Raw genomic sequence first — 27,658 nt, 5'->3', positions numbered from 1 at the left:
TTTGAACACACTTGAAACTTTTGTGTTGTGTGGAAAAAAACTTTGGAAAAAGGGTATGAAAGGTTGAAAATAAATTGAGGGGAAAGGTTTAAAGTTTTTTTGGAAAAAGTTGGAAATCTTTTTGGGGGATATATTTGTAAAAAAAAAAAAAAAAAAGTCAGGCTCATTACTTTTCTTTTAGTTTGGTGGCATGATCAATATTATTCTTGTCATTGCGCACCTTTGTTCATTTCCTGGGTATCATGCAAAACTAACGTAAGATTGTCTACAAAGCTACCATGGATCAAGGCAGAAGGCAACAAAAAACATTTTCGAAAAATAATTTTTGAAACATTCAAAATAAAAAGTTTAGAAACATTGAAAAATAATTTTGAAAAAACGTTTGAAAAAACTGCTGCGATGTGTGTGAAAAAACTTTTCACAAAAACTTTTTTACTTTTCTAATCTTTTTTCCTAAACTAAGTTTTCCACATCCAACATGTAAGAGTATGTCTCTCTGCCCCCTCCCCCTCCCCTCCCCCCCCCCTCCCCCTCCCCCTCCCCCTCCACCCCCCTCCCCCTCCCTCCTCCCCTCCCTCCCTCCCCTCCCTCCCCCTCCCTCCCCCCCCCCTCCCCCTCCCCCCTCCCCCCCCTCCCCCCCTCCCCCCTCCCCCCCTCCCCCCCCTCCCCCTCCCCCCCTCCCCCTCTCCCCCTCCCCCCTCCCTCTCCTCCCTCCCCCCTCCCTCCCCCCCCCTCCCCCTCCCCTCCCCCCCCCTCCCCCTCTCCCCCTCCCCCCTCCCTCCCCTCCCCCTCCCCTCCCCCCCCCTCCCTCCCCCCCCCTCCCCCTCCCCCCCCTCCCCTCCCCCCTCCCCCCTCCCTCCCCCCCCTCCCCCCCCCTCCCTCCCCTCCCCCCTCCCTCCCCCCTCCCCTCCCCCCCCCCTCCCCCTCCCCCCCTCCCCTCCACCCTCCCCAGCCCTGGCGGAGCGGCCCTTCTATGAGCAGTGGTGGTTCCTGCTGGTGCTGGCCCTGGGGGGCCTCATCCTGGTGCTGCTGCTGGTCTGCACCCTGCTGCTGCACGGACACAGCCACAAGTACAGCTCCTGCTCAACCAACGGTGTGTGGGGGGGTACATCTGTGTGTGTGTGGCTGTGTGTACATCTGTGTGTGTGCGTGTACATCTGTGTGTGTGTACATCTGTGTGTGTGTGGCTGTGTGTACATCTGTGTGTGTGCGTGTACATCTGTGTGTGTGTGGCTGTGTGTGTGTACATCTGTGTGTGGGTACATCTGTGTGTGTGTGTGTGTGCATCTGTGTGTGTGTGTGTGTGCATCTGTGTGTGTGTGTGTGTGCATCTGTGTGTGTGTGGGTGTGTGTGTGTACATCTGTGTGTGTGTGTGTAAGTCTGTGTGTACATCTGTGGGTGTGTGTGTGGGTGGGTGTGTGTGTGTGGATGTGTGTGTGTACATCTGTGTGTGTGTGTGGGTGTAAGTCTGTGTGTACATCTGTGTGTGTGTGGGTGTGTGTGTGTACATCTGCATGTGTGTGGGTGTGTGTGTGTACATCTGTGTGTGTGTGGGTGTGTGTGTGTGTGTACATCTGTGTGTGTGAGATCTCTGCCAAAGTCAATAGCCAACTCATCACCCTGCCAAATACAGGTCGTGTTAGGACACCACTTGAAACTGACGTTGCTACGGTAACCCTGGCACACACCAGGCCAGAGGTGCTGTTATGAGGGGAGGAGAGAGGGGGAGGGACCTGTGTCTTTAAAGGTGCTCTGTTGTCTGTGTTATAAATCTATGAAACTTTAAACCATAGAAAGGAGGTGCTCTCTGATCGCTCCTTGTCTCCCTCCCCCTCCTCCCCCCCCTCCCTCTCCTCCCCCCAGCAGGAAAGCACATCCAGACGGCTGAGGAGTCGGTAACCCTTGACAACGGAGGCTTCACCTCCCTGGAACTGAACAGCCGCAGTCTGAACACCAAGAACTCCTTCCTGAAGAAGAACGGAACCAGGTAGAGGAGGGGAGGGGAGAGGGGGGGGGAGGGGGAGGGGGGAGGAGCATGTACTAAAGCTGTGTGTGTGTCAGGTCCCCCCCCAGACCCAGCCCTGGAGGGCTCCACTACTCAGATGAAGACGTCACCTATAACGGAGCCGTGCTCACAGAGAGCACCATGCTGACGGAGAAGGCTGCTGAGCTGTCTGGCTCTGAGGTACACACACACATATACACACACACATATACACACACATACACACACACACACCTCTACTCACCCTCTCCCCCCCCCCCCAGCTCTCAGACAGTGACTACGAGGACGAGCCTCCTAAACACTCGTTTGTGAACCACTACATGAGCGACCCCACCTACTTCAACTCGTGGAAGCGTGCCCGGGGTCCGCAGGGGCCCCAGCTGGAGCAGGACTACCCCACCGTGGTCACCCAGCACCCCAGCGGGGGGGCCTACACCCCGGGGGGCCAGCCCGCACACACACACCCCGTCAACAACCCCCCGCCCGGGTCACGCACTCCCGTCACAGGGTTCTCCTCTTTCGTCTGACACACACACACACACGCTCGTATGCAGACACGTGTCGTCAACACCCACCCTTTGGAAGTTAACACACACACACACACTCATCTGCACACACACACACCAGCATGGAGGATAGAGGGCAGAAGGACCTACTGTGACGAGACATTATGCTGAACGAGGACGAGGAGAAAGGGAGTCAAAGAAGACAAGAAAACATGAACATTTAAATGAACTTATGACCCCACTCACTCTACCTTTTCTCTCTACACAATCACTTTTTTTCTCGCTGTGCCAACTAGTGTGTACCTCCTAAAACAATTGTGATGTCACTGTGCTCACACACACACAGACTGATCTGACCAGCTTTAAAACAATTGTAGAGAACACACTGAAGAAGGAAAATGATCAACAATCATCACAGGTTGGGCTGGAGGGCTGGAGGGGTGGAGGGAGGGGTGGAAGGAGGGCTGGAGGGGTCGAGGGAGGGGTGGAGGGGTCGAGGGAGGGCTGGAGGGAGGGCTGGAGGGAGGGCTGGAGGGAGGGCTGGAGGGGTGGAGGGCTGGAGGACAACTCATGAGCACTTAGATGATGTTGTATGTTTGCTTGACAGGGAAAAAGAAATTGTGTTTACAAACACAGGGGATGTTTTTGAGTTTGTTCACTGCAGAATGATGAGTGTTTGTTTGTGTGTGTGTGTGTGTGTGTGTGTGTGTGTGTGTGTGTGTGTGTGTGTGTGTGTGTGTGTGTGTGTGTGTGTGTGTGTGTGTGTGACAGAGTTTGTGTGTGGAAGGCCCCTGATCCAGTCCCATGATGCTATGTGTCCCTGGCTGTAAGTGTATATTTTTAGGATGGATTTTGTACAGACACTTTCTACTGCTGTTTAGTCCTGTCTGTGCTGTTACAGTAGATAGTAAATCTCACACATTCACACACCTTTATGTACACACAACCTCTACACAACACACACTCCTCAACATGAACGTACATACACATTCTACCCTTCACACAAACTCAGAGAGAAGGAGAGATGGAGGGAGAAAGAGAGGGACTGAACTCTTTCTCACAAACCCAACCCCTCTCTCTCTCCTCTCTCTCTCCTTCCTCCCCTTCTCTCTATCCCTCTCCCTCTCCCTCTCCCTCTCTCTCTCTCTCTCTCTCTCTCCCTCTCTCTCGTGTGAGTTCCATATGCCATGTGTGATTCAGATTAAATAATCCTTGTTGAACCCAAAGTCTCTTAAGATTGAATGTGTGGTTTCTTACTGGTTACATTGCATGTGTGTAGATGTGGGTTATATAAGGTTGAGACACTGTCTTTTCCTGGTGATAATTAGCTAAGGACAATTAGCTACAATTAAAAATAGTAAACTATAAAAATCTACATTTTGCTGTGTGTTGACAGCAGTACCACGCAACCACCAGATGGCGGTGTAGTCGAATTTTAAATTCGACGTCATCATTAGGGGACGGTAAACTCTAACGTCAACAAAGCGGTCTCAACACGTACGAATTTGTAATTTCTGTTTGTTTTGTAACTGGAAATTAACTCTTTGCTACTAAATTCGATATGTTAAGTGTAACTGTTGAATACTTTTCAAATAATCCCTCCGAAGATAAAGTGGTTATACTTTCCGCCCTTAGTGGTATTTACTGCTATGCTAAACTAAAGGGTATGAGGATTCATTTTGAGGATAACATGAAACGGTGTAGCGGCGAAAGGTCTGCTCTTTAATAATTATCCGTGTAATTCAGCGTAGTGTAATGTGCGCTGTTTAGGTTGGAACAAACAATCGGTGTTGCCGGGGAAACTGTCCCAACCATGAGCGCATTAGATTACTTCACCCCGGCTCGCGAAGAGGAGCACCGCTGGAGTCACGAGGAGACGAGACGGTCAAAACCCAGCCACGCGCTGAACGGAGACGAAGCTCGCCGCTTCTACCAGACACTGATTGAAGAGAGGAAAGGAGAAGAGGAGAGGAAAGGAGAAGGAGCGAGACCAGGAGGAGGGGAGCAGCGGAGGAGCGATGGAGCGAGAGAGAGGAGGAGGAGGAGGAGAGAGGGGGAAAGACGAGAAGTCGAGAGGAGAGGAGAGAGAATCCAAGCGTCCGCGCCCACGGAGCTCCAGGGACTCCAGCTGCTCCGGCACGCCCAGGAAGGGGACCTTTCCGGGATGCGGGCGCTGCTAGACGGCGGCGTGGACGTTAACTTCCAGGATTCCTACTTCTGGACAGCCCTGATGTGCGCCAGCGGGGCGGGGCAGCGCGCCGCGGTTAAGCTGCTCCTGCGGCGAGGGGCGGCGTGGGTGGGCGTGGTCGACACGCAGGGGCGGGACGCCAGGGAGCTGGCGAAGAGGGCGGGGCACGGGGGCGTGGTGGAGGAGTTGGAGGCACACGGGAGACGGACGGAGGAGGAGGGAGGAGGAGCTAGCAGGTGAGGGGAAGGAGAGGGCTGGGGGTCCTGTAGTGAGCGTGAGGAACACCAGGAGGCTCTCCTGAGTGGCTCTGTCAGGCCAAATAGTGCCCTAGGACACTATTTGGCCTGACAGCTCCGCTCATCTTCCGCTTTGTTACATGGTTTAGAGCTGTGGAGATGATGATGATGATGATGATGATGATGATGATGATGAATAGATACTCTATTCTGCTGTACTCTGATCTACTCCGCCCAGACCGGCCCAGTCCCAGTGGTGTGGTGTTTGTGGTTCCCAGTACAGCTGTCCCCCTGAAGCCCACCTGTCCTCCACCCTGCACCAGTTCAGCCTCCGCCGGCCCCCCCCGCGCCCCCACTACTGCCTGCCTCCCTCCAGCACCCCCTACAGGTAGGCCACGCAACGACGCTCACCTCATCATGTGAGGAGTGGGTCTGTTGGTGTCTTTTAACAAACGGTGTCACCCTCTCTTCTACCCCTCTCCCCTTTCCCACCCCCCCCCTTCCCCCCCCCCCCCCCCCCCCAAGGATGATGCTGCGGAGCGGCTGGACTCCGGGGGCGGGGCTAGGTCCCGAGGGGGGCGGGGCCACGCAGCCTGTTGGCACCGTGCTGAAGAGAGACCAGAAGGGTTTGGGGTTCGGACCCCCAAGACGCCCCCGTATCACTCACTTCCTGTCCCAGGACACCCAGGCCGTCACACGGCCACCCAGGGAGGGGGAGAGGAGGATGGGGGAGGGGGGGAGGAGGAAGGAGGAGAACCAGAGGAGAGAGGAGAGAGAGAGGACCTGGGAGAGAGACTTTCGGGCCTCGTTCTACCTCTGACAGACTTCATCTGGGTGTCGCCCCCGAGAAGGAACTTTTGAAATCAGTTTTGTATTATTCTTGGAAATGAACCCTTAGATACCTGCTGGATATATTATTGTAGTGAGATTGCCTTTTAGTGGTCTGCTAAACTAGCAGTGTTTGGGGAGGCAGACAGCATGTTTGGGGAGGCAGATGACTTGGAACATCACAAGGCCTTTATTCTGAGTGTCTGACAGACTTCACCTGCTTTTTACTACCAGATAAGCGAATTACAATAACCCCTGATCTTAATTGTGGTATAGCCAACATTTGCCCTACCCAAAGGTCAATGTCCAGCCGTGTGTGTGTAGCTGTGTGCAGTCCTGATCTACTGCCATCTGTTGTGTATTTAGTTGTATTAGCTTTTTAGTATTAGACTTTTTATTTTATTTGTACATTCTACCTTTTCTAAAAAAAATTATCAAGATCCGTATATGTTTATTGTATGCACCTTCCCCCCACAATAAATTCTGTGTTTGTGTTAACTTACATGGCAATAAAACACAATTCTGATTCTGATAAAAAGCTGTAAACCTCTTTGCTTGCTCTACATGCCTGAAACAAGTCTAGTGCCTTAGCTACCACTCAGCTAGCAAACCTTGGCTAGAATCAGAATAGAACCAGTCAGCTAGCAATCCAAACAGGGAACTTGCTGTTGTTTCCGTCTCTTGCAACAGTTTATGATGACATAAAAAACTGGCGGTACAAGAGGACAGGTGAGATTGTCACTTGACTCGCACACCTCGTTACTATGGGCAACAACCTCTCAGTAAGGTGAAGTTCACCCCCACCCCCACTCATCGCTCTTCGGACATTGTTTGTCAGAGGCACGTGCGTGTGCGCGTGTTACGTAACAAGTCCACTTGTTTTTCCCAACTGGATAAACTTCCTAGGTGAACTAGAATGTCGTGTTACTTTTGTAATCAGTTCTAGGTCATATATGATCTGTATTCTGCTGTTAGAGGACCGGTAGAAGTTGCTTCAGAAGGTGCCTTTGTTGCGTGCGAGCGTTTTTTACGCGCCCGTGAATCAGCACTTAACCTCTGAAACACTTCTACGCCGTCACACACCACCATCCCTCCCTCCACCAGAATAAAACAACCCTCTCCACCCCCACTGGACGGTACTGGCTGGTTAACCGCAGAACAGGCAGAGGAAGAAGAGAAAGAAGAGAGGTTCAAACATGGGCTACCTGCTGTACCTGTCTACCGAGACGTGGACCCTTCTGGTCGCGTTCATCACGCTCTTCATAGTGTAAGACCACTTTTTAATACGTAAGACGGAGTGTCGTATTTAAACTAAATGGTTTCGGATGTTGGTGTAATGGTTTTACATTAACATGAGCGCAGTTCCAAATCTAGTTAAGACCGTCAGAATATCGGAATATTTATAAAATATTTAATTTTGCTCTCTCTGTGTGTGATTGCATGTGCCTGCCTGTGTGTGCATGTGTGTGCATGTGTGTGTGTGTGTGTGTGTGTGTGTGTGTGTGTGTGTGTGTGTGTGTGTGTGTGCATGTGTGTGTGTGTGTGTATGAGTGTGTGTGTGTGTGTGTGTGTGTGTGTGTGTGTGTGTGTGTGTGTGTGTGTGTGGGTGTGTGTGTGTGTGTGGCAGGTATGCCTACTGGCCATATGGGGTGTTTAAGAAGTTGGGGATCCCTGGTCCCAGACCCCTGCCGTTCATAGGCACCATGCTGGCGTATAAGAAGGTGTGACTGAGACCCCCTCTACACACACACACTCACACACACCACACACACTCCACAGACACACCACACACACACCACACCACACACACTCCACAGACACACCACACACACACACACACACCACACACAGCACACACACACACCACACACACAGTCATTCCCTAAAATGCTAACCTCTCCTCCTCTTGCCTCCTCCTCATTCCGTCTTCCCAGGGATTCATAAACTTTGATGAAGAGTGCTTCAAGAAGTATGGCAAAGTGTGGGGGTAAGATTCTCTCTTTTCTCTCAATTCTTCTTCTTTCTCGAACCCCCCCCCCCCCCTCTCTCTCTCTCTCTCTCTCTCTCTCTCTCTCTCTCTCTCTCTCTCTCTCTCTCTCTCTCTCTCTCTCTCTCTCTGTTGCTCTCTTTCATCCTTTCTGTTGCAGTTGTTGTTGACAGTGTGTGTCTGTGTGTGTGTCTGTGTGTGTGCGTGTGTGTCTGTGTGCGTGTGTGTGTGTCTGTGTGTGTGTCTGTGTGTGCGTGTGTGTGTATGCGCAGCATCTTTGACGGACGGCAGGCAGTGATGTGCATCATGGACACAGCCATGATCAAGACCATCCTGATCAAGGAGTGCTACTCTCACTTCACTAATAGACGGGTACACACACCCACCCACACACACACACACACACCCACCCACACACACACACGCACACACACACACCCACCCACACACACACACACACACACACCCACCCACACACACGCACACACACACGGATACATACACACATTGTGTTGTTCTCCCTAGAACCGTGGTGCATGTTCTGTGTTCTAGAACTTCCATCTGAACGGAGCCCTGTATGATGCCGTCTCCGTCGCCGAGGACGACCAGTGGAAGAGGATACGCAGCGTGCTGTCTCCCTCCTTCACCAGCGGCCGGCTGAAGGAGGTACACACTCCTGCTGCTCCTCCTGCTCCTCCTCCTGCTCCTCCTCCTGCTCTTCTCCCATTTTTACTGTCCCACCTCTAGATGTTTTTAAATTATGAAGCAGCCCTCTCCATCTCTCTCTCACTTTCTTTCAAGGCCGTAATCATAATATATATTCAAATCTGGTTAAAACGTCCCCCCCAATATATTAATATAAAAATATAAATGTGCTACGCTACGACAGGCAACCACGCACGCTGTCCCAAATTATCATAAACAATGTAATTTGCCCCCCCCCAATGTTGACTCCATGGCTACGGCCTTGATTTCTTTCTCCATTTCTTCATCACTCCGTGTGTCTCTCCCTCGCCCCTCCCTCCCCCCTCCTCCCTCCCTCCCCCCTCCTCCCTCCCTCCCCCTTGCTCCTCCAGATGTTTGGGATCATGAAGCAGCACTCTGCTAACCTGGTCAGCAGCATGAAGAAGAAGGTGGACAAAGACGAAGCTGTGGAGCTTAAAGAGTGAGTCCTCCTCTGTCATGTGTGGTTGTGTGTGGTGAAGTCTTGGTTGTGTTGCAGGTTCTTTGGGCCGTACAGCATGGACGTGGTGAAGTCTTGGTTGTGTTGTAGGTTCTTTGGGCCGTACAGCATGGACGTGGTGAAGTCTTGGTTGTGTTGCAGGTTCTTTGGGCCGTACAGCATGGACGTGGTGATGTCTTGGTTGTGTTGCAGGTTCTTTGGGCCGTACAGCATGGACGTGGTGAAGTCTTGGTTGTGTTGTAGGTTCTTTGGGCCGTACAGCATGGACGTGGTGAAGTCTTGGTTGTGTTGTAGGTTCTTTGGGCCGTACAGCATGGACGTGGTGAAGTCTTGGTTGTGTTGCAGGTTCTTTGGGCCGTACAGCATGGACGTGGTGAAGTCTTGGTTGTGTTGCAGGTTCTTTGGGCCGTACAGCATGGACGTGGTGAAGTCTTGGTTGTGTTGCAGGTTCTTTGGGCCGTACAGCATGGACGTGGTGAAGTCTTGGTTGTGTTGTAGGTTCTTTGGGCCGTACAGCATGGACGTGGTGAAGTCTTGGTTGTGTTGCAGGTTCTTTGGGCCGTACAGCATGGACGTGGTGAAGTCTTGGTTGTGTTGTAGGTTCTTTGGGCCGTACAGCATCGACGTGGTGAAGTCTTGGTTGTGTTGTAGGTTCTTTGGGCCGTACAGCATGGACGTGGTGAAGTCTTGGTTGTGTTGCAGGTTCTTTGGGCCGTACAGCATGGACGTGGTGACCAGCACAGCGTTCAGCGTGGACATCGACTCCCTGAACAACCCCAGCGATCCCTTCGTCACCAACATCAAGAAGATGCTGAAGTTCGACCTCTTCAACCCTCTGTTCCTCCTCGTAGGTAAGACCATCACTTATACAGGACCAGTGGTCAGACTGCTTTTGTTAGGTAACGAGTAACTTAACGCGTTACTTATTTAATTGAATGAATCCGTTACTAGTTCCTTGTTCAAACAAGTAACGCGTTACTTAATTTAGTCTTTAGGCGAGCCCTCAGCATGTAGCTAAAAGTCTAGGAAAGTTGAGGCTACTTTTCGCTAGGTACCTACGAAAACGTCTTAATCTGCTAGACAAGTGGGTTCCCCTTCGTTCTTTTGGTGAGCAGTCTCACAAGCCCAATTTACCCAGCGTCATGGAGCCGACCAGCTAAATAGTTATTTAAGACTTGCATGTACAGGCCTACGTAATGTCACATCAAATAATGTATTGAACTCAAGCTTGTGTGATGTGTTGCTGTATCGTTCAGTGATTTAGGTTTAGGATTATATTACAGTAAGTAAGTCTGGTTCAGTACATAAGTGAACACCATTTTGCTACCATATACCTAGCTATAGCTCAGCTTCGTTTTGCTCCTAGATTCAAACCTAGCCCTGGTAAATTGTAGAGCTAGCTAACTACTAGACTTCTGCCTGGCATTTTACAACATTATTTATTGATTAAGGAGTTTATTGATTCAAGAACTTCATGCAAATATTGCTTTTCATTATGGTGGATTACAGGGCTGCCATATTTTCCAAAAACCTTGGCGTGAGGCTTGGCAGCTCTGGTGCCTGAGGTCAACCCATTAAATGTGCCTTCTGGGCATAAGAGTGACCAAGGTGAATTGTCTTAGAAATAAAATACTTTTCTTAATGTAACACAAAAGTAACTTAACGCCTTACTCTCCACAGCAAGTAACTAAGTAACTAACTAATGTCCCTGTACTTACTGTAAGTCGCTCTGGATGAGAGCGTCTGCTAAATGACTAAATGTAAAATGTAAATGTAAATGTAAGTAACGTAACCAGTTACTTTACAAGGAATGTAACTGGTAACTGTAATTAGTTACTTTAAAAAGTAACGTTACCCAACACTGTACAGGACGCTGTCACGTCCTGTTTCCTGTTTGTCAGGATGTCACGTCCTGTTTCCTGTTTGTCAGGATGTCACGTCCTGTTTCCTGTTTGTCAGGATGTCACGTCCTGTTTCCTGTTTGTCAGGATGTCACGTCCTGTTTCCTGTTTGTCAGGATGTCACGTCATGTTTCCTGTTTGTCAGGATGTCCCATCCTGTTTCCTGTTTGTCAGGATGTAATGTCCTGTTTCCTGTTTGTCATGCTGACACTTCCTGTCTGCCTCCAGCGTTCTTCCCCTTCACAGGCCCCCTGCTGGAGAAGATGGAGTTCTCCTTCTTCCCCGCCTCCGTCACCGACTTCTTCTACGCCTCGCTGCAGAAGATCAAGTCCAGCAGACAAGCGAGCACAGGAAGACAGGTACTCTCCTGGTCTGGTCCTGGCCTGGTCCTGGTCCTGGTCAAAAAAATACAAAGCAGATATAGTTGATCTCCTGGATCTGATCTGGTGTGTATAAATGTCTGTGTGCATGTATGTGTCTGTATATATTTGAATATGTCTGTGTGTGTGTGTGTGTGTGTGTGTGTGTGTGTGTGTGTGTGTGTGTGTGTGTGTGTGTGTGTGTGTGTGTGTGTGTGTGTGTGTAATCTCAGGGAAGGGTGGATTTCCTGCAATTGATGATTGACTCTCAGAAAGGTGACTCAAAGGAGGAGAAGCAACACAAAGGTACACACACACACATACACACACATACACACTTATACACACACATACACACTTATACACACACACTTATACACTATATACAGACACATATTTGATGTAGAATATATCCCTTTCTCTGCCCAGGTCTGAGTGATCATGAGATCCTGTCTCAGGCGATGATCTTCATCTTCGCGGGCTATGAGACCACCAGCAGCTCGCTCACCTTCCTGGCTTACAACCTGGCCACCCACCCTGAGGTCCAGGCACGCCTTCAGGACGAGCTGGACGCAACCTTCCCCAACCAGGTAGGAGGAACTCCAATAATGTCATAATGTAGTCATTTAGCTTTTCAATAGGGCATGCGTGTGTATATATGTGTGTGTGTTAATGTGTGTGTGTATGTACAGGGTTTCCCGCAGCACTTTGCTGTTAAGGCGGCCGCCTTAGCAACACACGCCTGCCGCCTTAACTACGTTGTCAACAAAAACAAAAACGTTTTATTTTTTTTATTTTTAACACGGCGATATTCGCCGTGTTTCCACCAGTTTTCTCCGCCAGTTTTCTCCCTTTCATTCCAAAGGCAGTCTCCCTTCTCTAGAGGACTTTGTTTTTGGAGGAGAACTTCATTTTTGGAGGAGAACTTGGATGTGTTAATGTGTGTGTGTGTATATATATGTGTGAATGTGTGTGTGTATATATATATGTGTGTATGTGTTAATGTGTGTGTGTATATATATGTGTGTATGTGTTAGTGTGTGTGTATATATATATGTGTGTATGTGTTAATGTGTGTGTGTATATATATATATATGTGTGTGTGTTAATGTGTGTGTGTATATATATATGTGTGTATGTGTTAATGTGTGTGTGTATATATATATGTGTGTGTGTTAATGTGTGTGTGTATATATATATATGTGTGTGTGTTAATGTGTGTGTGTGTGCTCCCAGGCAGAGGTGCAGTATGAGGCCCTGATGCAGATGGAGTATCTGGACTCTGTGATCAATGAGTCTCTCAGACTGTATCCCATCGCCCCGCGCCTGGAGAGGGTCGCCAAGACAACCGTGGAGATCAACGGTGTCACCATCCCCAAGGACATGGTTGTCATGGTTCCCACCTGGTGTCTTCACCGCGACCCCGAGCTGTGGCCTGAACCGCTCCAGTTCAGACCAGAGAGGTACTGGAGCACCACCTCAACACAACCTCAATACGACCTCAACACAACCTCATCACGACCTCAACACAACCTCAACACGACCACAACACAACCTCAACACGACCTCGACACAACCTCAACATGACCTCAACACGACCACAACACGACCTCAACACGACCACAACATGACCTCAACACGACCTCAACACAACCTCAACACAACCACAACACGACCTCAACACGACCACAACAAAGCACAACATATTACAACCACACCCCATCTATGAATCATACAAACACACACAACCATACTGGGGCTTGGGTTCCTCTCCTCCTCTCCTCCAGGTTCAGTAAGGAGAACAAGGAGAGCATCGACCCTTGCACCTACATGCCGTTCGGGGCGGGGCCCAGGATCTGTATCGGGAACAGGTTTGCTCTGGTCATGATGAAGCTGGCCCTGGTGGAGACTCTACAGAAATACAGCTTCACCGTGGGCAAGGAGACAGAGGTGAGAGGAGAGAGGGGGTGAGGAGAGATGTGGTGAGGGAGGGGGTGAGGAGAGAGGGGGTGAGGAGGGAGGGGGTTAGGAAAGAGGGGGTGAGGAGGGAGGGGGGGAGGAAAGAGGGGATGAGGGAGGGGGTGAGGAGGTAGGGGGTGAGGAGAGAGGGGATGAGGGAGGTGGTGAGGAGAGAGGGAGTGAGAGAGGGGGTGAGGGAAGGGTGAGGGAGGGGGTGAGGGAGGGGGTGAGGAGGGAGGAGGTGAGGAGAGAGGGGATGAGGGAGGGGTGAGGAGAGAGGGGGTGAGGGAGGGGGTGAGGAGAGAGAGCGTAAGGGAGGGAGGGGGTGAGGGAGGGGTTGAGGAGGGAGGGGGTGAGGGAGGGAGGGGGTGAGGAGAGAGGGGGTGAGGAGGGAGGGGGTTAGGAAAGAGGGGGTGAGGAGGGAGGGGGGGAGGAAAGAGGGGATGAGGGAGGGGGTGAGGAGGGAGGGGGTGAGGAGAGAGGGGATGAGGGAGGTGGTGAGGAGAGAGGGAGTGAGAGAGGGGGTGAGGGAAGGGTGAGGGAGGGGGTGAGGGAGGGGGTGAGGAGGGAGGAGGTGAGGAGAGAGGGGATGAGGGAGGGGTGAGGAGAGAGGGGGTGAGGGAGGGGGTGAGGAGAGAGAGCGTAAGGGAGGGAGGGGGTGAGGGAGGGGTTGAGGAGGGAGGGGGTGAGGGAGGGAGGGGGTGAGGAGAGATATGTGTGTGTGTGGATCAGACTACCTACTCCAGTTTGTCCAAACTCCAACTGCTGACACAGCAGGTCAGAGCTGGCTCACCAGCCGCCGCTGCCGTGACGACTGTTGCCATGACTTTGACCCCCCCTCCCCCCCGGTCTGTGATCCGTCCCCAGGTTCCCTTCGAGATGGACATTCAGGGCCTGCTTATGCCCAAACGACCAATCAAACTGCAGCTGGAGCCTAGGCCCGCCCCCTGCTAACAAGAGCCCAACAACAACAGGATCAAGACTAACCTGTGACAAACACACACACACTCAAACCCTTAAGGCCTTTATATGCTACTCTGACTCCGTTTACGTATGGGCGGCCGGACGGATACGATAGACTCTTTTACGTTTATGGTTCTCCGTAGGCTGTGGGTCCTGAAAACAATTCACTGCTACAATTCACTCGTTAGTGGACCAATCACAGCCAAGGGGTATCCATAACTATCCCAAATTAGGGCGGATAGTTATGAAATTCAGGAGGTGCACTAGAGGGCGTTCCACGTAGACGAAGGTGTTCCCATGTGTCCGTTTTTTGGAAAACGGAGTACCCTAAATCGGCCTTTATACTCACACACACACTCACACACCCCCTTATCACACACACTCATACACACCCTTCTACTCACACACACACTCACAACCTGTGTAACCTGGCTACTATACTGAGCCTGTTAAATACAATTGTGATGTTTTAACAGAATCAAAAACATGATGAACTGATACATTTTTTACATTTTTATGAGAATTAATTCTGATGTTTAAATGTAGCCCCCTGCTAGTGCCGGGCTTAGACTGTGAATATGGGATTCCTTTTATTACTATTTCCTCTCTCCTCACAGTTACGTAAATATCATCAATTACAACAATCGCATTAAAACATATCCAATGATCGCTTATGTCTGAATCTTCTGTTTATTAAATACAAAATAAATCTATAGAATATAAAACATTTTCACACTCATATTCTAGACATTGTATTCATATTGCAAATGCTTTAACGCAGAGATGTACATTTAGTGCATATCAAATGTAATCAGACTTGTCCAGCCTCTTTAGAGAGCTTTACGATGCCCACATTTCAGTACCTAGAAGACTTAATCGCCCAAGATTTTTACATAAATATTGCGTTATTTATTTTTCACTGTGCCAAAGAATAAGAGTAACAAGTGTAAAGAAAGTTTAATTTGAAAATGTGATTTGTTTAAAGTACAGTTGATTGAATACTGAGATATTACTTTTAGGACCTATCCTCCCCCTACAGTGTCCTGGCGTCATCCTTGTCTGGTCACAATGTAATAACAGGATCCGCTGGAACTGAGCTAACATCGCCCTCCGGTGGCCGTCCCTAACATCGCCCTCCGGTGGCCGTCCCTAACATCGCCCTCCGGTGGCCGTCCCTAACATCGCCCTCCGGTGGCCGTCCCGACCACCACAGGTTTTCACCAAATCCGATTTTAAGCGTTAATCCGGGATCCGGACTTTCCGGCCATCTTGTACTTTCCATGTTTATAAACAGTGAGCCAAGCACCTCGGTCGTCGAGTTGATTTAGTTTCAAAGTCCGCAAAGTAACCGTCGAAACTCCAATGCCACCCCAAAAAATCGTTCACAGAACCGCCAGAGCGCGTTATCAATTGAAGACGCAAATCTTGTCCCAAACTGGCCCGGAACCTGTGCCACATGCCACGCACGTGTCGTCCGGTTCCAGGAACTACTTATTAACCCTTTGTAAGCCACCGCGAGCCCACGGACAAGTCTCTGGTCAACAGAACATTATGAACGGCGACCGTTTGGTATTAAATCGTTTTTATTAGTGCCTGTATAATCTGTTCAATTCAAAAACACAACATTTGTGCTTACAGAAACTTGTTTAGCGGGCGATCAGTCTGTGTGATTAAATGGAAGAAAAAACATCTCTGGTATAATAAATAAGAGGTTTTTCTTATTAAAGTCATTTCTAAAAGTGACGAAGGGAAGAGCGGCAGGGGACCGGAGAGATCCATTCCCGGAACACCGGATCCTCCCCGTACTTTAGCAACAGCTCCGTCCCATGTTCTTCTGACGGCAACGCAGAGCAAGTGCCCTGGCCGAAAACCTCACGTTGCTGCGCCCTGTGTGTGTGTGAGAAGTGTGTGTTCACCCGAAAGAAAGATGGCAGATTATCGGGAAGACACCGGAGCGCGCGCCCTACTGGCTCTGCAGTCCGCCCCGTGCAGCCCCGTGCGCGTCGGGGTGTCCTCGCACGGGTACCCGTCCTCCCTCGTCCTCTCCGGTACCTCCTCGGTACTGAGCCGTGGAGGACTACCTCCCGTGCGCCTCGCTTCGCCGCCTCGGGCCCTGGCCAGACTGGAGGGCCGGGACTTTGAGTTTGTGATGCGCCAGAGGACAGTGACGGTAGGCCGGAACTCGTCCCATGGGTCCGTGGACATCAACATGGGCCACTCCAGCTTCATATCAAGAAGACACCTGCAGATCAACTACGAAGAACCGTACGGCTTTTCGTTGCGTTGCCTGGGCAAGAATGGGGTGTTCGTGGACGGGGTGTTCCAGCGGAGAGGCGCGCCGCCTCTGCAACTTCCCCGGGAGTAAGTACGAGCTAACTTTGCTAGCTAGCCAGCTAACTGTCGGAGCAGTACTAGAATTAGCTTTGGAACATACGGATAGCCTGTTGCTACCCGAAGAATGCAAGAGTCAGCTAAGTTAGCCAGTAAGCCTACTACGTCAACGGCGGTGTAGTTGTGTTGTGGTTTAGTAGCATTAGCCTGGTTAGCACTGGTTTCCCAAGGGCAGCAGCGAGGCAGCACTCAACTTGTTTGAATAAGTTACCTATTTAATCCATTGTAAACATCGACAGTTTTGGGTCACTTATTGGTTGTGCACTCTGTATAAGATTTCGTATAACACATGAATCATTTTGCAAAAACGCTTTGGAAAAGTTAACTTTCAACTGCTGCCTTAACTAGTAGTAAGACTAACTGTAATATGTTGGTAGTTTCAGGACAGTAGTGAGCTATCGTTAGCTCGCTAGCGCCGTTTCCAGGGCCTGTCCTGTGCGACTTTGCGCCTCGCGTCGCGTAAACACGAAATGTAAACAAACTCGTTGGTGCGCATGACGGTAGCGCCTTGTTTGATCAAGCCTTCTTGCCTCCATAGCTACCGCCGCGCAGGCGAACATGCAGTGTTTAATGTGAAAACAAAGCAATGACGTGTTTTATCTGTATGTTTGTGTGTGAGATTGTTTGACCTGATTTAGCTATGTGGCTGTGTCTTGCTACACCTTTAATTCGACCACAACATAACCGTATCCATAGTAGCTATCTAAAACTACCAATTGCATTGTTTTGGTAATCTCTCTCTCTCACACGCTCACACACACAAAAGTAAACCAAACATGACTATAATCTTTCCTCTGTCACTGTGTGCTGTGTGTGTATGTACACGTGTGTGTGTGCGCACATGCCTCTGTAAACCCTTCAGAGGGGGCAGAGCTCTGCTGTCATCTGGTTGGCTGAGCTGTGTGTTTGGGGGCGTGTCTGTCCAGCCAGGAAGTAGATCATCATGTCAGTTCCACATGGAGAGAAGGGAGATGAGGGAGAGGAGGGGATGGGAGAGGGGGGGAGAGGGGGGGAGAGGAGAGGGAAGGGGAGAGGAGAGGAGGTAGCAGGGGAGGAAATGGGGGCTGACGGCAGACTAGTCTATAGTTCAGTGTTTCTCAGCCTTCATCCTCTACAAATATGAACCTGAAGTTGTTCCTGAGATGAAGAACAATTCTTTAATCTTTCTGTCTGTCTCCCCCCTTAGGTGTGTGTTGCGTTTCCCCAGCACGGTGATAAAGATCCAGTTCCTGTCTCTGTTGTTGGGGGAGGAGCTTAGGGAGGAGCAGTCTCCGCCCCCCAGGCCCCTCCTCCCCCACATCTCCCCCCTCAAGATCCAGATTCCCATCATGCACCACGACGACCTGCACACCTTCAGCTCCCCACTGCCCTCCCCCACCGGCACCATCAGGTACACACCTACACACTCACACACCTACACACTCACATACCTACACACTCACACACCTACACACTCACACACCTACACACTTACACACCTACACACATAGGGCTGGGCGATAAATCGCTAAAAAATATTATCGAAGTAATGACTTCCCTCAATAAAGATATTGTGACATCAATTGATGTCGATAATGTCGAATAAGAAGAATAATTAGGAACAGCAGTCCATTTAATTTCTGTGATGCAGCAGGAAGTTGCAGAGAAATGGTATACGCCCTCTAAAATATACTGAGCACCTCAAGTGGAGTAGCTAATATTAACCGCAGAAAATGAGTCTTGTTGCCGAAAACAGTGGCAGCGATAACCATGGCGAGGGAGCAACTTCCAATGAAGAAATTATTGGTAAAAAGGGTTCGTCTTCTTCAGTTATTTGGAAGTGGTTTGGCTTTTTGCAATCCGACAAAGAGCAGAGCAATGTTCGGTGCAAATTGAGTCAGGTGGCTGAGCGGTTAGGGAATCGGGCTAGTAATCTGAAGGTTGCCAGTTCGATTCCCGGCCGTGTCAAATGACGTTGTGTCCTTGGGCAAGGCACTGCACCCTACTTGCCTCGGGGGGAATGTCCCTGTACTTACTGTAAGTCGCTCTGGATAAGAGCGTCTGCTAAATAACTAAATGTAAATGTGTCGTAAACAGGTGGCTGCCAAGTCTGGTAATACGACAAACCTTTTTTTACCACCTTAAGCAAAATCACTCGTTGGAAAATGCAGAAAGTGTGAGTTTGCGCCAAGGTATTGATAAAAGCAAGGTTTTAAAAAGCTTAAGTTACTTGACCCCAGGTACGTGCTCCCTGGCCGCAAACATTTCTCTCACACCGCAATGCCTAAACTTTATGCCGAGTGTAGGGAAAAAGTTGAGGAAGAGACTTATTTTGCTACTACTACAGATCTGTGGTCTATCGCCTTAATTATCGTTATCGAATGGAAATATAAATATCTATCGTGATAATGTTTTACCCATATCGCCCAGCCCTACCTACACACTACACACCTACACACACAACACACGTACACACGCATGCACACACACGCATGCACACATATCACACAGTCATAAGAATACACACATACATGCTTAAGCACACTTGAAGACGTGTGTGTACCCAGTTCTTATTGAGAGGATTTAATAAAAAGAGGGAGGGAGATGGAGAGAGAGACAGACTGACAGACACTGAAAGTGAGACTGAAAGTGAGACAGAGAGACAGAGAGACAGAGAGAGAGAGAGAGAGACAGACAGAGAGACAGACAGAGAGACGGACAGAGAGACGGACAGAGAGACGGACAGAGAGACGGACAGAGAGAAACAGACAGAGAGAAACAGACAGAGAGAAACAGACAGAGAGAAACAGACAGAGAGAAACAGACAGAGAGAAACAGACAGAGAGAAACAGACAGAGAGAAACAGACAGAGAGAAACAGTGTGACAATGCTGCTGTTTGTTGTTAAAAGTAGATAGACATGGTGTGTGTGTGTGTGCCCCCTGGTGGTCAGAGCACCACGTGTGTGAGTGTGTGTGTGTGTGTTTACACTCCCCATATATGGTGTGACTGCAGCTTGCAGGCGCCCTATTGGTCGAGAGAAGGATTGTTTTGCTTGGGGCCTTTTCCCCTCCGCTGGTTTCCTTTCTGAACACACAGGAAAGTAACAACACACAATAATATAAACATCAACTCCAGGGTTTACTTAACTAGTGCTTACTGTCAGAAGGAGGGATAAAGTGTGTGTAGGTGTGTGTGCACATTTGTGTGTGTGCACATGTGTGTGTGTGTGTGTATCTTCCCTGTTGTTACATAATAAGCCACTGTTTCTGTCAACACAAGGCTGATAGTAGCTAGTTAATCATCTGTGTGTGTGTTTGGGTTAATAATCACTTTGCTGCACATTTTTGAACTCTTGAAAGTTACTCCTTATTTTTTTTGTGTGTGAGAAAGTGTGTGTGATATTGTGGTCCAGATGAAACTCTGCCATGGCAACCAGAGAAACTCTGCCATGGCAACCAGAGAAAACTGCCATGGCAACCAGAGAGAACTCTATGGCAACCAGATAGAACTGACATTCTCACTTCCCTCCTTCCCTCCCTCCTCCAGTGTTCCGAACTCATGTCCCGCCAGCCCGCGGGGGGCGGGGTCGTCAGGTTATCGCTATGGACGCAACGTGACCTCTGACCTCCAGCTGGCTGCAGAGTTCGCCGCGAAAGCCGTCTCAGAGCAACGGGGAGAGGTTAATGAGCAACGGGGAGGGGTTGCCGAGCAACGGGGCGAGTCGGCAGGAGGAGACAGCCCCAGGGCGAGTTGGCGTTTTTTTTTTTTTTTATAAAACTTTATCGATGCAGACAGTCCTGGATCTTTTTGTGTTCTTTTATCTAGTTTGTCTAATAATATGTCATAACCTTTGTTTTCACCTGTGTGTATGTGTGTGCTGTGTGTGTATGTGTGTGCTGTGTGTGCTGTGTGTGTATGTGTGTGTACAGGATGAGTCCAAGCCTCCGTACTCCTACGCCCAGCTGATAGTGCAGGCCATCTCTTCAGCTCCTGACCGACAGCTCACCCTGTCTGGCATCTACTCTCACATCACCAAACACTACCCCTACTACCGCACCGCTGACAAGGGCTGGCAGGTGTGTGTGTGTGTGAGGACCAGTGTTGGGGGTAACACGTTATGTAATATAAAGCGTTACATTGCGTAATATTATTAGAGTTACTTATTTAAGTAACTTGCGTTAATTGTCCAACGTTACTGCATGAATTCCACAACGGACTAAAATAGCCTTATAAATACAGATTGTTGCCTAAACGGCACTTCCTGGGCGCAGTAGCCTGACTGTTTGCCTTTGATTTACGCTGCAGGCAAACACAACAGCAATCATGACCGCAGAACGTGTTACGTTTTTGGGGTGGAAATATTCACACTATTTAGCTTTCACTGAAGATATAGGAAAAAACTTTGAAGTGAACTGCAAACTGCGTCCCAACAAAATACTATCTACTGCCAAAAGCAGCACTAAAAAAAACACCTTGAAAGTGAAGCAGGAAGCTAGTGAAGGATCCACTTTAACCCTTGAGAGAGATGGAGACATGTTTCAACAAGTGGCTGCTTACATAGTATAAGTTATTCACACAAATATATTATTATTGAATTCTTAAGCCTTTTTGATGTTTGAGATTGTTTGAAATAAACATTCTTCTATAAAGAAACACTATTTTGCATCTGTAGCCTATGTTCTTGCAAATTTTTTACAAAGTCAAACTCGTTACTATTAAAAGTAATAGTAAAAGTAATATAATAAGTAATAATATTACTTTGTACATAAATTAATAATGTAACTTAATCACACTATTCTTACTGAACAATAATAAGTAATAACTAGAGAGGGTACAATTTCTGGGGAAATTGTAGGGTGTGCTTGCTTGCGTCGGTTGCACAGGGGTCGGTCCGTTTTTGAATGACATTTTTACAACTGATATTTCTGTATATTTTATATAAAAATGCATACTTATTATTTATAAAGATTACATAGATTTAAAAGCATTTTTTTTGCTGCTCATTTACAACTGAAAATACGAGTGTAGTGTAGAATGAAATTAGATGTCTTCTCATTTCCCCTGCAAGAGGCAGCCTCATCGTTGAATCAAAACGAATAAATTTGGCAGACCGTTGTAAAAATTGACTTAATCTCTATGACTAATACGCCCCCCTACACACATTGCATTCATTCATGAATAAAGAACCCCCTTTGAAGATTATTCTACGACGTTACCGGCAGTAGAAGATGGAATCGCGATTCAAACAGTACCCTCTGCTAACTGAAAATATGCCCCCAAAAACGTAAATAAGCTTGACATTTATTTAGTGGAAAATCGCTTTCATAAAAAGCTCACTGGTAGCGATCATTGTCAGTAACAACAAGTGCGATATAGCCCTGTGTGGAGAAGCTGCCCCGGTAAATTGTACTACTACGGTACAGTAGTAGACTACAGTACTGCTGTGTTCGTTCATCTTGGTAGCAATTGCGTTGGTTGAATTGGATTTAACGTTCCGTTGTACGGTTTAGGCTGAAATTAATTATTTTCATGAACAGATTGACAAAGTTTAGGCTGTGGCAATGAAGTTAAGGTTAGTAGTTAGATAGACTTTTGGTTTAAGTAAGGGGAGTGCCGAACATGTTCTGTCGCCGTTTGACTTCCTACAGCTGTGTAAATGTTTTTGTAGTGTCTCGCGTAGGCTACAGCGTTGCAGTGAGCAACACTGGTTTGAAACCACAGGTAATGATAATTTCACCAACAAATCGTTTACTTGTAATGTAATGTCATAATAAATCCTACAACGAAAATGTATTTGTGAGGAATGTTTATTTTAACGATTGAAAACAGATGCATCATAGACCACTGTAGTATGTGTTGCCCGGGCAACACAGGCTAATGTCATGATGCTAATACTTCAGTGAAATAGTAGACTACTGTTTCCGAAAGTAGATGTACTTCCTTAATAATATCAGCTTATACTTTACATTACACATGACAATTGTGTGTCATATCACAAAGTAAAATGAGTAAATAGTTATCACCCTGGCCTCTTTGCTTGTGGCGTTTCTGCAGCTGCCTTGCAGTAAAGCTATAGATAGCCTAGCTATCCCCCAAGTTAACAGATGCGAAACGAATGTTCTGCCAAAGGTAGTCACGCATGTTTTCGTGACGTTAGTGACGTAGTGACGTTAGTAACGTCAGTGACTGTGGCTAGCAAATTAGCCACCGTTAGCTTCACTTTTCGCCACAAAAACTTAACTTCAGCCTAAACCATGCAACGGAACGTAAATTCCAATAGAAGCAACTCAATCGCTACCAAGACAAAACTTTTGACACCTACGTTGTCTATGTAGGCCAAATATTGACTGAGTTTTAGGGGGGCAAAAAGAAATAAAAATAATAATAATAATAATAATATATATGTGAGAGAACAAAGGTTGTGCTCTCGCCGAAGGCTTGAGCACACCCAACTAATATATTACTTTTTTGAGTAACTTCCCCCAACACTGGTGAGGACACACCTGTATGATTTCAGATGTTTTTGTGTGTCTGAAATTGATTGGAGATTTGTTCGTCTCTATGTCTGTCTCTCATTTCCTCTCTTTCTTTTCTCCCTCCATCCATCCCTCCATTCACCTCCCTACTTCATGCACCTTCTCCCCCCCCCCTCCAGAACTCCATCAGACACAACCTGTCTCTGAACCGCTACTTCCTGAAGGTGGCTCGCTCCCAGGAGGAGCCTGGGAAGGGGAGTTTCTGGCGCGTGGACTCTGCGTCGGAGGGGAAGCTAGTGGAGCAGGCGTTCAGGAAGCGCAGGCAGAGGGGCGTGGCCTGCTTCCGCACGCCCTTCGGACCGCTGTCCTCCAGGTGGGACGACCTCTGACCTCTAGGACTGTAGGACACACTCTCACACACAGAGAGACACATGCACACACTCTCAGTCTAACCCTCCTTCCTTGTGCCTCTCCCTGTCGCTCTCGTCTGATTGGATAGAACAAAGTAAGTCTCTTCTTAGGCATCAATCCAGCTGCTGAGAAAGAGAGAGTGTGTGTGTTTGAGAGAGAGAGAATCTTTGGAGGTAGAAAGACAGACAACATGGTACACTAACCGCATGCCTCCCTCCCCCCCTCCCAGGAGTGCCCCAGCCTCCCCCACCCACCAGGGCCTGCTCTCCCCCCCGGGCAGCGGGCTCCAGACCCCTGAGAGCCTCAGCAGGGAGGGCTCCCCGCTGCCCCACGAGCACCTGGGCCACAAGCTGTCCTCCGTCCCTGAGTACCGCTACACCCAGAGCGCCCCTGGTGAGACACACACATGCTAGAGACACACACATACATGCTAGAGACACACACGCTAGAGACACACACACACATACAAGCTCTAAACCAGTTATTTGCAATGAAATGCCCCTCTCTTCCTCCTCTCTCTTCCTCCCCTCTCCTCCCCCAGGTTCTCCTGTCAGCGCCCAGCCCGTCATCATGGCAGCCCCCCCTCACCACCCCCTGCCCCTGCCCGCGGGGCTGGGGAACCCCCTAGCGTTCCTCCCAGGGGGGGCAGGGGGGGGGAAGGGGCTCCTGCAGGCCCCCCCCACCGTCACCATGCTGAGGGTGGTCACCTCCGCCGCCCCCCCCAACGGATACCTGCTAAGCACCGCCCCGCCCCTGGGGGTGCCCGGGGGCGGAGCCAGCGATCTCAGGGGTGAGGAGGAGGAGAAGGAGGAGGGAGAATTAGTAGTATTACATCACATAACCCTTATATTTGTCCAAAAGTGTAATATGTGTTATATTATGTTTATACATATGTGAATGTACTGTAAATATGTGTGTATTTACTTCCTCACGTTGATGTGTTCAGAGTCTCAGCAAGGGAGAGAGCGTGTAATCCAGTCCCTGGAGGGGGTGGGGCTAAGTGGCGAGGGGCGGGGCCTGTCCCTGGGCATACACCAGCTTCCTGTCCGACCTGTCACTCAGAATGGCAAGCATGCTGCCGTCGCCGTGACAACCAACGCCTACGGTACGCGTTAGCAACGTAGCTCCACGACAACAACAACTTGTTCTTTTGTGATGGAGATGATGTCACTAGTTGAATGTCTAAATTATGTTCTCCTCTGCCTGTCTTTTCCCTCCCTCCCAGCTCTCAACAGTCCTCTCCAGATCCTGGCCGCCCAGGCCTCCAGTTCTCCCCCAGTGTTGGTGAGCAGGCAGCCCAGCTCGGGGCCTGATCCTCGGGCAGAGCAGCCAGGTGAGCCCCAGGCTAAGAGGCCCAAGGTGGAGGGGGAGGAGAGCCCCTCTCTGGCCCCAGCCTCCCAGCAGCCCGTCATCGTGGCCATGAGCTCCCAGTCCCACGACCCCAGGAAGTGAAACCTCCGCCTGTGACCCCTGACCTGGTGCCTGAAGCAGCAGCAGCTCCAAACCCACCTCTGATCCCTCCGACCTCTGATCCCTCCCACCCCAAAGAAATGGGAGGAGGAGAAGTTCCCCCCAGGAAGGAAACAGCTGTCGTTAACAACTTTTACGTTTTTTGATTGAGATTCTTTTTCTGGAGAGGGTGGACAGGAGAGCAGGTGTGTGATGCTGACATGTTTTTAATCTGTCAGCCGACCCATCATCTGTCCACACACCGCTTGTCGTGTCCCCATTGGTCAACAGACCAACCAATCAAACAGTCAGCCTCTCTGATTGGCCAAAGAGTTTTCACTAATTGGGCAGGTTGGTTTGGGAGGTGCAGATAGGGCCAAGGAGGTTGGGGGGAGGAGACTAGGAAAGGAGACGAGGAAAGGAGTCGATGTGGTTGGGAAGAAAGTCTTGGTTAGGGGCGGAGCCTGTCTCAATACTAAATTGACTGAATTAAACTAAAGTTCATCCTAGCGTAACCATAAAAGAAGAGTAGGACAGGAAGTAGTAGACAAGACGTAGATCTCTGAACAGATCATGCTCCCCCATTGGTCAATACAGCTGATAAGTCATCAATATCATTGGTCAGGGCGGCTTACAGAGAGAGAGAGAGAGAGAGAGAGGAAGGGAGGAAGAGATGGGAGAGGGACAAGGAAGGAAGAATATTTAGATAACTAGTGGATGAGGTTAGCAGAGATGGAAGGAGGAGAGAGAAGAACAATGAGAGAGAAATAGAGGAGGAAAGATATATGGAGGAGAGAGATTGGAGGAGGAGAGGGTAGATGGGTGGAGAGGATAGAGAGATGGAGAGATTAGGGGATAGATGGAGGAGGGGGGAGATGGAAGGAGAGAGATGGAGGAGGGGCGAGATGGAAGGAGAGAGAGAAGAGATGGAGAAGTCAGCGGAGAAAAACTAATGTAGACAAACTGATTGTGTTTTTGTATTTTTCTTTTTTGTTTCCATGAGTACCACGTTGTGTGTGTGTGAGAGAGAGTGTGTGTGTGCGTGCGTGAGAGTGTACAGATTCTAGCTAACTGATTAAGCATTATCGGTGTTATTTTTATTATAATTGATCTTAACTGTTTCAGTTGAATCCTTGCCGTTTAGTTCCTGTATGTTTTAACCAATAGACAGCTTTACATTGTACTCCAAACCAAGCGCTTTGACACACAACACGGCCTACCTTGTTACCACGACGATGACAATGATTCCAATCGTAATGATGATGATGGTTTAAAGACTCGCCAAGCGCGGGCAACAGGCGTTGTCGCAGACAAGACGCAAACACACACAATCTCACACACACGCTAGAACATACCTTTCCAACTCCCTCTGGTTCTACCTTCTAGAATGTTGCGTTTCTACGTGTTCCGTCTGAATGTTCCGAACCTCCTTCTGACTCTGCCCCTTCTGACCCCTGCAGTTTGGGGGCGTGGCTTCTATCGGGGAAGGGGTGGGACCAACTCATGAATGATCTTTCTCTCCTTCTCACTTCCTCACCCGGGCTGGCCTTTTTCTTCTGCTTTATTTCTTTCATCTATTTCTCTCTCCTTCCATCTCTCCATCTTCCTACCTCCATCTCTCCATCAATCCCTGTATTCCATTCTGCATCCCTCAGTCTCTCCTTCCCCCCTACATAATCAAGAGATGATTGAGCAACACTTCATGACCTCTCTCTAACGCCTAGATGTTCCTGAACGCAGCATCTACAGGGTTCCTATTTCTCAGCTGATCACCAATACTTTATACAAAAGAATGATTGTTGCACATTTACAAAAACAGAAAAGGAAGAAAAATAAATATGCGTGTCTGCTCCTGTGTCAGAGCAACGAGAGCATTTAAACCAGGATGGTATTTTGTTTTGTTTTAGCGAAGAAAAGTTATAAAAAAAAACAGAGTATTTTGCTATCCAACAACAGCTATCAAACAGTTAACTTTTGGAAATAGAGAAGTATAAATATATGTATTTTTAAATGTTCTTGTTTTTTTGTGATTTGTTAAAAAAAATGTGTAGCACAAATTAAATTTCCTCATTGACTGCCTTTGTCTTGGTGTCATTATTTATGAAGATTATTAGTCTGAAATTAACCACCTATTTTGTCTCCTTGCAATGCAATTTTGATTTTGAAAAGTACTCACATCCTTCACTCAAGTAGAAGTACAGATAGTCATGTTTAAAAACCCTTTTTTCAAAATATGTTAACGTTTAGATTTTTTTTTTAAAGGCACACAATGACAAGAAATAATGTTAATCATGCCACCAAATACAGAATTTAAGTAACAAACCTAGTTTGAAAATGTAATAAGTAGAAAGTAAAAGTTTATAGTAAAGTACTGATCAATTAAGTACAGTAACAAAGTATTGTACTTTGTACTTTCCATGTCTGGGTGTAGGTATGATGTATGTATGTGTATAAACTCACTGCTTTATTATTTTAATACAGTTTGCAATATGAGACATAATACACTACATGTGTAATATATTATTAATATTTTGACAAAATGTAGTATTTTTTGTGACAAATATTGGTAATACAATGGAGAAGACACTTGTAATAACCCAGTAATAGAAGATTATCTTATATTATGTAAATCATTTATTACATATTCATGTAATATTGTGCAATTATATCATGTAAGTATATACGCTTTTTTACATGTTATACATCTATTCAATGTAAAATAATGTTATTTACTAACAATATTTTCTACTAAATAATATAGTTAGTTATTTGATATGTTATATGTGTAATAAATAATATAGTTAGTTATTTGATATGTTATATGTGTAATAAAT

At 48.2% G+C, this 27,658-nt stretch overlaps 4 protein-coding genes across 4 annotated transcripts in view; all 4 read left to right on the top strand.

The window, feature by feature from the left end:
• The window catches only part of LOC134009221 (protein sidekick-1-like), a 3,610-nt gene extending 672 nt beyond the window's left edge, over positions 1 to 2,938 (top strand). The window contains exons 2-5 of the mRNA XM_062448947.1: positions 953 to 1,093; positions 1,865 to 1,988; positions 2,063 to 2,186; positions 2,270 to 2,938. Of these exons, the coding sequence (XP_062304931.1) occupies positions 953 to 1,093; positions 1,865 to 1,988; positions 2,063 to 2,186; positions 2,270 to 2,533 (653 nt within the window). The 3' untranslated portion in view covers positions 2,534 to 2,938. The remainder of the gene's footprint in view (positions 1 to 952; positions 1,094 to 1,864; positions 1,989 to 2,062; positions 2,187 to 2,269) is intronic.
• A 1,008-nt stretch (positions 2,939 to 3,946) lies between these two features.
• On the top strand, positions 3,947 to 6,296 carry gpank1 (G patch domain and ankyrin repeats 1). Its single transcript, XM_062448765.1, has 3 exons — positions 3,947 to 4,936; positions 5,175 to 5,324; positions 5,462 to 6,296. Exons 1-3 carry the CDS (start codon positions 4,326 to 4,328, stop codon positions 5,754 to 5,756), a joined length of 1,056 nt encoding a protein of 351 aa, XP_062304749.1. The 5' UTR covers positions 3,947 to 4,325; the 3' UTR covers positions 5,757 to 6,296.
• A 511-nt stretch (positions 6,297 to 6,807) lies between these two features.
• Positions 6,808 to 14,785, top strand: LOC134009062 (cytochrome P450 3A40-like). Its single transcript, XM_062448747.1, has 13 exons — positions 6,808 to 7,031; positions 7,392 to 7,485; positions 7,699 to 7,751; positions 8,024 to 8,123; positions 8,304 to 8,417; positions 8,828 to 8,916; positions 9,637 to 9,785; positions 11,064 to 11,194; positions 11,428 to 11,500; positions 11,624 to 11,784; positions 12,431 to 12,657; positions 12,982 to 13,144; positions 14,021 to 14,785. The coding sequence occupies exons 1-13, from the start codon at positions 6,961 to 6,963 to the stop codon at positions 14,105 to 14,107; spliced, it is 1,512 nt and encodes a 503-aa protein (XP_062304731.1). The 5' UTR covers positions 6,808 to 6,960; the 3' UTR covers positions 14,108 to 14,785.
• A 653-nt stretch (positions 14,786 to 15,438) lies between these two features.
• Positions 15,439 to 26,899, top strand: foxk1 (forkhead box K1). Its single transcript, XM_062448720.1, has 9 exons — positions 15,439 to 16,477; positions 17,694 to 17,897; positions 20,035 to 20,233; positions 20,418 to 20,564; positions 23,144 to 23,337; positions 23,605 to 23,768; positions 23,917 to 24,165; positions 24,322 to 24,480; positions 24,601 to 26,899. Exons 1-9 carry the CDS (start codon positions 16,044 to 16,046, stop codon positions 24,825 to 24,827), a joined length of 1,977 nt encoding a protein of 658 aa, XP_062304704.1. The 5' UTR covers positions 15,439 to 16,043; the 3' UTR covers positions 24,828 to 26,899.
• Positions 26,900 to 27,658: the final 759 nt, after the last annotated feature.

The sequence above is a fragment of the Osmerus eperlanus genome, chromosome 22 (genome assembly GCF_963692335.1).
Source record: "Osmerus eperlanus chromosome 22, fOsmEpe2.1, whole genome shotgun sequence".
In the NCBI taxonomy this organism is placed as follows: Eukaryota; Metazoa; Chordata; class Actinopteri; order Osmeriformes; family Osmeridae; genus Osmerus; species Osmerus eperlanus.
The sequence above is the reverse complement of the archived record's forward strand: the minus strand, read 5'-3'. Positions and strand labels throughout refer to the sequence as shown.